Raw genomic sequence first — 9,082 nt, 5'->3', positions numbered from 1 at the left:
ATTTGAAATTTTCTTTCATCTGTAGCATGAGTGCTTGCGTAGCTGCTTCCTCTTGGATTGCTATATGAAGTGGTGGGAGATTAAGGAGTGCTTCTGTTATGTATTGAACGTATGATATTTATTAAAAATGAAACTGTATAATTCTTGTATACATATGTATGCAGTGTATGTGTAAAATATTGGAATCCGCGGACAACTTGTTCGGTCGGTGTCTCAATTACGTCTGTCTTTTTCTCATACATGACACCCCTTAACACCCAGAGGCGGAGTAGAATTGTGGGGCCTGTCGCTCGCGCTTCGATCTGCGCGGTTCTTCCGGTGTTGGCGATGACGAGGCGACAGGCTGTAGATTCGTTGATGGTCCTGGCGATTGAGTCTCCACGACGTGACCAGAAGTACTTGAATCAACTTCATCAGATGATTGGATTGTGCTGGCTTCGACGTCTTCGGTTGACAGTATTTCGCAGTCGGAATCTTCTGATGCCACCCGACTACGAAGCTGGTCCTGATGTCGTTTGATGACCCTAGAGTCGTTCAACCGAACCTCATAAGATATAGGCCCAGTCTGATTTTCCACCAGGCCCTCGATCCATCTCGGGCCCGTCGAATGATTACGAACCCATACTGGACTGCCTGAAATAAAAGGTTTAGTACTGACAGGGTCGGTGACCTTACCGTAAACTATTTCTTGAGGTTGAATTTTGTCGAAATAAGTTTTCAGCTCACGATTGAACAGTAGCTCAGCAGGCGAGCGGTTCGTTGTTGAGTGCGGGGTGGTGTGTTGGTTGAACAAATATCTAGCCAGGCTGAGATCGATGTTTATGCCAGGCTCTGCTTTCTTCAAATAATTTTTGGTACTTTGAACCATTCGCTCCGCCTGCCCGTTTGTAGAGGGATGGAACGGTGCAGAACGGATATGTCGAATTAGATTGTTCTTCATAAAGTTCCTAAACTCCTCAGATGTGAAAGCTGTTCCGTTGTCCGACACGAGCTCATCAGGTAGCCCATGCGAGGCGAATATTTGGCGTAACACCTTAATAGCGGCCGCTGAAGTAGTTGAATTAACTACGGCCACTTCAAGCCACTTAGAGTAGGAGTCGATGAGTATGAAGAATAATTTGCCTCGAAAAGGACCTGCGAAATCCACATGCAGGCGGGACCATGGACGTTTTGCAGATTCCCAGTGGTGCGTTGTTGTTTGGGGTTGATCGTTGCGATTTTGTTGACATGAACTGCATTTCTTCACAACGAGTTCGATTTCCGCATCGATGTTCGGCCACCAAACATAACTTCGAGCAACGGCCTTCATTTTGACGATGCCAGGATGTGGTGCATGAAGAGTTTTCAAAATATACCCTCGAAGAGTAGACGGGATTACAGCGCGGTTTCCCCAAACTAGACATCCTCTATTTGCACTGAGTTCAGTTCGACGGCAAAAGTATTGATACAGCTTATCGGAGCGGTTGATTTTGCTGGGCCACCCCCTTAACACCCAGTTGAAAACTTTGGAGAGCTCCGGATCCTTAGAAGTTTGAGAGGCAATCAGCTGCGCGCTGACAACTGGTTTTGCCGATATTTCTACCATGAGAATGTCTTCGGTCGTCGTAGACTCTGCTTCAGACAGCATTGGACAACGGCTCAAAAAGTCTGCATTGCCCATTCTAAGACCAGCGCGGTGTACCAAATTGAAGTTGTACGCGCTGAGAAAAATTGATCGACGAAGCATTGTGTTCGAAATTACGTTGGGGACCGGTTTTGTTGTGGTGAAAATTCCCAAGAGTGGACGGTGATCGGTGACAAGCGTAAAAAATTTGCCATATAAGTAGTTGTGGAATTTCTTCACTCCAGAGACGAGGGCGACTGCTTCCCTATCTATCTGTGCGTAATTTCGTTCTGCCTTCGACAGCGTCCTTGAGTAGAATGCAATGGGTTTCTCCGACCCGTCTGCTAACCGGTGGCTGAGAACTGCTCCGAGTCCGTACGGCGATGCGTCACAAGTGAGCACTAAGGGCAAGTTCTCATTGTAATGGATAAGCACATTATCTGATGCGATCAGCCTTTTAAGCGTATTGAAAGCGGTTTCGTGTTGCTCTTTCCAAGTCCATCGAGCACTTTTGTCGAGCAAGCGGTGAAGCGGCTCAGCGATTGTTGCTTTGTTGGGTAAAAAGGCGTGATAAAAGTTGAGTAAGCCCAGAAACGCTTGGAGTTGCTTCTTGTCCTTTGGCGATGGTGCTTCATGAATGGCCTTGATCTTGTCATGTGAGGGTCGTATACCGAGATTGTCCAGTTTAAACCCCAAAAATTCGATGGATGGCACACTAAACTGGCACTTGTCCTTGCGCAAACGTAGTCCGGCCTTGTCGAAACGTACAAATATTTGTTCCAGTCTGTTTGCGAGCTCATCTTCCGATTTACCCATGACCACGATGTCATCAAAGTACGGCAAGACGCCAGGAATGTTTTGCAAAACGTTTTCGATGCAGCTTTGGAATATACCGGGTGCTGATGAGATGCCAAACTGCAGCCTGGTTACCTTGAATGCGCCTTTATGCGTTGACACGGTTTGCAGGAGTGATGAACGCTCATCAACCACGAGCTGTTGGTATGCCTGTGCCAAATCAATTTTTGCATAAATCGATCCACCTTCAATCGAAGCCAAAAGCGTGCTAACGGCTGGAATTTGATGGCAGTGTGGCTTAATTGCCTTATTCAGCGTCGATTTGTAGTCACCGCATATACAGATGGAACCATCTTTCTTTACCACGGGCACTATTGGCGTTGCCCAATCGGAGTATTCCACAGGCTCCAAAATACCTTGACAACATAAGCGATCGATTTCTTCTTCCACGAGGCCCTTAATGGCGAAGGGTATACGGCGTGGAGGCAGTCTCACGGGCGGCACCGCCGAATCGATTTGTAAAGACACTGGTGGTCCTGTGTAGCGACCAAGATCTGTTGAGAATAAATGATCGTATTTCTTCAGAATGGCTTTGATGCTGAGACCACTGTTGACGGCAAAAACTCCTTCTATACGTATGCCCAGTGCATCGAACCAGTTGCAACCAACAAGATTAGAGCCACCACTGTTTGCGATGATTAGCGGCAAGTTGTCAATTTTACGGCGGTTGTAATAAATTGACACATCGATGATCCCCTTGACTGGGATGTGGTTGCGTTGGTAATCGCTAAGATCCAAATCACACTTGGAAAGATCTGGCCTTCTGTTGGACCAGACGCTATTGAACGTAGATTCCGTCATGATGGTCACAGGCGACCCAGAATCCACTTCAAAAATACATGTGCTGCCATTAATCGTAACTGAGATCGACTTCTTCTGATTGACCAAGGGCGTGATCTGATTGACATTCTCTCGACGAGATGATTTTTTCCGCATTGAAACTGAACGAGCATTTGTTGAGTTGGATGAAGACGCTCTGTGTGAATTGACATTCGACGCGCTGCGGCAGGCTCGCTGCAGATGCCCCTTAACTCCGCATGCGTTGCAAAGTGATTCACGATATGGACACTGCTTACGAGGGTGTGATCCACCACAACCATTGCATGACAGCTGCTGGTTTCTGTTGACGGCGTTTTTTGTTCGTGTACGAAAACGATTGTCGTTGACAACATTAACTGGTTCACTGGGGTGCCTCATAGCCATAGCACTGATGGCTGCTGCCTCATTCGAAAGTGCACGTTCGATAACCTTTTGCACTGTTAGATCCTTTTCTGCCAGTAAGCCTTTCTGCAGTCCTTCGTCCTTCATGCCACATACAAAACGGTCGCGAAGCATGCGGTCGAGTGCCGTACCGAAGTTGGAGTCCACTGCCAATGTGCGCAATGCTGCTATGTAATTACTGACAGACTCGTCCGGATATTGATCACGTTTGTGAAAATGATAATAGGCCGCAATTTCGGATGGACGTGGTGAAAAATGGTTGGTTAGAATCGTTTTTATATCGGGAAGATTCAGATTACTAACCTGCTTTGGTGACGCCAATGATGCCAAGAGGTCGTAGAGTGACGCTCCGGCCAATGTGAGGAATGCTGCCTTTTGACGACCTTCCTCTTGTACATCATTAGCCAGAAGGAACAAATCGAAACGCGCCATATACGTTGACCATTTATTTGGATGATTTAAATCAAATGGTTCCAAATTTCCAACTCCAGCCATGTTGACTCGTTTGACCTCTTGCAAAATAACTCGTTCAGTCTTCACAGTGAATGTGCTGCTATCAGTTGAGGAATGCGAATCACCGCTACTTTTTATTTGTTTTCCGTTACGATCCATGTGCTCTCAACGAGAGCTGACTTGCGACTTTTTTCTGATCCAATTTTTATGACTTCAAAATATTCTTTGCGAATAAGGCGACTTAACACAAGGTTGTGTGAATGTCAGTGCATTTTTGTATTTGCAAACGGTTCCTGCAAATTCAATGTCCTTGTTGTTGTGTGCCGGTAGGTTTTGTCGATATGCTTTGTTTCACTTTTCGAGTGACTTACGCGCAATACGTATGTACATATAGTATATGTGTATGTTGTTTTTATTATATTATGTATTATATTATTGTACACATCCCATCCTCGTCGCCAGTGTTATGTATTGAACGTATGATATTTATTAAAAATGAAACTGTATAATTCTTGTATACATATGTATGCAGTGTATGTGTAAAATATTGGAATCCGCGGACAACTTGTTCGGTCGGTGTCTCAATTACGTCTGTCTTTTTCTCATACATGACAGCTTCCATGCCAGCTGTTGGCGTAGTTCTCATAGCCCCTGTGATGCATAGGCAAGCAAGCCTTTGTACTTTTCCCAGTTTGGTTACCGCTGTTTTTTGAATAGATTTGCTACACCATACTAGTGCCCTACTATAGTATGATTGGTCTAACCACCAGGATCTCCCTAGTAATTTTTGGTTGTCCACAAAGATTTCGGGGCTTTTTTTGTTATATTATTTATATGTGACTCTCAAGTGAGTTTTTTATCTAAGGTTAAACCTAGATACTTGACCTCTGCCTTTAGTTCTATCACTGTTTCATTTATTTCCCATATAGGAAACTCCAACTTTCTTTTTCTTGTGAATGGGATAATTGTGGTTTTGTTAGGGTTGATCGACAGCCCCTCCTTTTTACACCATTCCCATGTTGCGTTCAAGGCATTTTGCATTAAGTCTGTTAGTGCCCTTTCATGGTTGCCTTTTCTTATAACAGATATGTCATCTGCATAACCAATGGTTATAAATCCCTTATTATTTAGGTGCTGCACCAAGTCATCAACCAGTAGGGACCATAGCAGTGGAGAAAGAACTCCTTGCGGACATCCCTTTACTGTTTTTACATTAAGTTCAGCTTGGCCTAACGAGGCTTTAATAATCATCTGATTAAGCATTTGGCTTATCCAATGTGTTAGTATAGGGTTTGCATCTCTTTTCTCGAGTGCTGTTTCCATGGATTTGTCATTTGCGTTATCGAAGGCTCCCTCTATGTCCATAAAGGAACAGAGGGCTTGACCCTTGGAAGCACACAATCTTCAGAATATCGTTCTCCGGCTCTTCTGCGAACAAAATTTGGTGTTTTTGTGACCGCTTCCAATCGGCATTCATCGCTGAAGATGATCTGTAAGAAGAAAAACATAACCACAAAAAAGTGTGATATTCACATCTTCTTACTGCTATTTGACAAAGAAAAAAAATGTTTTTTTAAACTCCCTTTTTTCCAATATTCCACGTTGAAGTCTTTGTGAAGTTGTGCCCAAAGTTTCCGCCGATTTCGCATACATGGTGCCAGTTTTGGCTTTTTTGCTGGTCGTCTGCAAAAAATTCCATTTTCGTATAAGCATCGTCGTAACGTTCTTTCCGAAATATTTGCTCCAGATTCCTGAACCTCTCTTAAAATCATCCGACTTGAAGCATTTCTGTTCCAGACAAGTGTTTGGACGGTTTTGTGATCCTGCCTGGTTGAGGTGATGCGTTCAATTTGCGGCGACAATTTTGGCGATTGTTTGAAGTTACCGCTAAAATGTTGTTGGTATTTTTCAACTTTTTGGCAACATTTACCACAGACGCCTTAGATATTCCAACGGTTCTTGCTATGTCTGCATAGCTCCGTTTCTTCTTGGCTTTCAAAAGAACTGCAATTTGTTGCTTTTGTCCCGATGTCAAATCCGACTTTCAGCCAATTTTCTAAAAAAAAACTGGATAAATTAAAAAAAATTATAATCCACGTGACAAATTCAAAAGATATGTATATTTTGTACTTACTGTTGTTATATTTTAGATATATGAATATTCGCTTTTCAGACGATCTCAATTAGTTTTTTTTATGCTCTTCACACAAGATCGAATTAATTCGCACTGGCACTTGCACTCTTAACTTTTTACATATAAGCAAAAAAACTTATCCTTTTCTAATCGTCGCAGGCCAATTGACCGGAAATTATTAAAAACATCTAAGAACAGGTTAAAACCCCTTAAAACCTTTTTTATTTGGAAAAGCCCAAATTAGATTGAAAATTTTACCTGATATTTGAAGTTTTCAGAAAAAATGCCATCGGTCGTAATTCAATGGCCAGGTACTGTACTTGAATTACTTTGCTATTGCAGAAAGCGGCTCCTTGCCACTTATTCCAATATGACAATGCCTGTATATATTATACGTAAAATTAATTTTTTTATGTATGTGTTAAAGTGTTTTGATAACAAATTCTATGTAAAATCTTGACTGTCACGTTTCTAACGCACAGACCGAACGCATGGAATGGTTTCTTGTCTACTGACCTGTTGATAAGAATATCGATTATTTTTCACCCAATACAAGTTGATGAAGTCTTATCTTCCAGTGCCTACCTATGCCACTGGATCGGCAAAAATACGTTCGCTTCTTTTGGCAGTGGCGATTTTTATTTAAATTGACATTTTCACAGCAATTTTAACATTTTGAATTGGAGAATATTGCCGATTACTACAGCGTACAAAAGGTTCAAATAATCGGTGCGATTGCGTGAAAAATGCGTATGATTGATAGAAATGTGAACATACTTTGAGAAATCTAATAATTTTATTTTTATTTTATATTTTAGAAATTTTTTTTCGGAAGTACACCAAAGAAAAACTCAAACATATTTTTCCAAGCGATAGTACTAACTAAATGTAGGCTCGATACGCGCCAGTGGTGACATCTCTCTGAGACTAGTATACCCTCGTATAAATATTCACTCATAAATAATATTTTCTTCTTCGTTATCTCTACTTTTAAAAGCAAATTAATTATTTTATGGTGAGTATGGTGAATATTGTGAATAATGGTGAATATATATATATACGCGTACACCCTTTTTGGGTGTTTGGCCGAGCTCCTCCTCCTATTTGTAGTGTGCGTCTTGATGTTGTTCCACAAATGGAGGGACCTACAGTTTCAAGCCGACTCCGAACGGCAAATCGTTTCTGTGAGGAGCTTTTTAATGGCAGAAATGCACTCGGAGGTTTGCCATTGCCCGCCGAGGGGCGACCGCTCTTAGCAAAAACGTTTTCTTCATTTTGGTCTTTCACCCAGATTTGAACCTACGTTCTCTCTGCGACTTCCCAATGGTAGTCACGCACCAACCCATCCGTGGTAATTAATTTATATTTAAGAAATGTTATTCGATTGTTATTTAAAAAATAAGCTAATAATAAATAATTATTAAAAACGCTATTTTGTTAAAACAAAGAAAAAAATTTTAACAATTATACAAAAAAAAAAAGATTAAAAAAAAATAATTGAAAAAAGGAGAAAACAATTATAATAACAAAAAAATAAAAAATTGAACAAAAGAAAAATGGTTTTAAATTTTAAAAATTAAAAAAAAAAAATTTTTTTATCGAAAAAAGATTAAATTAAAAACAAAATGACAAAAAAGTTCAATTGAAAAACAAATTGAAAAGTAATAATAATAAAAAAAGCTTTGTGGAGAAGAATATTATTTTAAGCAATCAAAAAAATACAATTTTTAATTAAAAACAAAATTAGCAAAAATAAACGTAAAAAAATTTTGAAATTAAAAAAAAAGTTACAGAACAAAATTAAAAGTTGAGTTGAAAACAAAATTAAAAACAAAATAATAATAAAAAAAATTTTTGCGGAGAGAACAGTGTTTTACATTTTGCAATAAAAAAAAAATTAATTAAAAACAAAATAAAAAAAAACAAATTTAAAAAAATGTGGAAAATAAAAAAAAAATTCTAAAAAAAAAATTTTAATTTTTTTAGGAAAATTCTTTTTTTTAGATTTGTTTTTAAGTTATAATAAAAAAAATCTAAAACATTTTTTTGTAATTTGGTTTTTAATTTAAACTTAAAATAAATTTTGTTATTGATAATGTTTTTAGTTTATAATTAAAAAAATTTTGTTTTTCATTTTGTTTTAATTTAAAATTAAAAGAAATTTTATGTTTCATTTTTCAAACTTAAAAAACAAAAAAAAAGTTTAATTGAAAACAAAATTAAAAAAAAAAAATAATAAAAACAATATTGTGGAGAAGAAAACTTTTTGCAATCAAAAGAAAATAAAATTTTTACATAATTATAAACAAAATTAGAAGAAATGAATGTACAAAAATTTTGACACAAAAAACAAATACAAGAAAAATTAGAATATTTTTAGAAAAATGGTTTTTCATTTTTTTTGGGAATAATGGTTTTTAATTTTTTCATAAACTTGTTTTTAATTCTGAATAAAAAAAAGTAAAGTAAGTAAAGTAAAGTACAAGTAAAAGAATTTTTTCTCTGTTTTTTTTTAATTTAAACGCCTTAAAAAAATTTAAAATTAAAGTTTAATAAATACACAATGAAGAATTAAAAAGAATTGTTTGGGGAAGTATTTATTTAGTTTTTGCTTACGCAACAAATTTAACTAAAATACAATTTTTTTTTTCACCTCAGTTGGACTTTAGTGAGTCACAAACCAGTTTACGCCAGATAGGTGCTTCTGACTTATTCGCATTGCTACTCGCATTGAGCTGATTGATTGCTCTTGCTGCGTAGGGTCCAGTTAAGAAGTTTAATATTTTTTCAATCAATGCAATACAAAATATTTATTT

General features: G+C 38.4%; 1 protein-coding gene across 1 annotated transcript; it reads right to left on the bottom strand.

Moving 5' to 3' along the window:
• Positions 1 to 250: 250 nt before the first annotated feature.
• On the bottom strand, positions 251 to 4,291 carry LOC128865992 (uncharacterized protein K02A2.6-like). The gene has a single exon (XM_054106442.1). It carries the CDS (start codon positions 4,289 to 4,291, stop codon positions 251 to 253), a length of 4,041 nt encoding a protein of 1,346 aa, XP_053962417.1.
• Between the last annotated feature and the right edge of the window lie 4,791 nt (positions 4,292 to 9,082).

This window comes from Anastrepha ludens, chromosome 6 (assembly GCF_028408465.1).
Source record: "Anastrepha ludens isolate Willacy chromosome 6, idAnaLude1.1, whole genome shotgun sequence".
Taxonomy (NCBI): Eukaryota; Metazoa; Arthropoda; class Insecta; order Diptera; family Tephritidae; genus Anastrepha; species Anastrepha ludens.
This window is presented reverse-complemented; position numbering and strand designations above follow the sequence as displayed.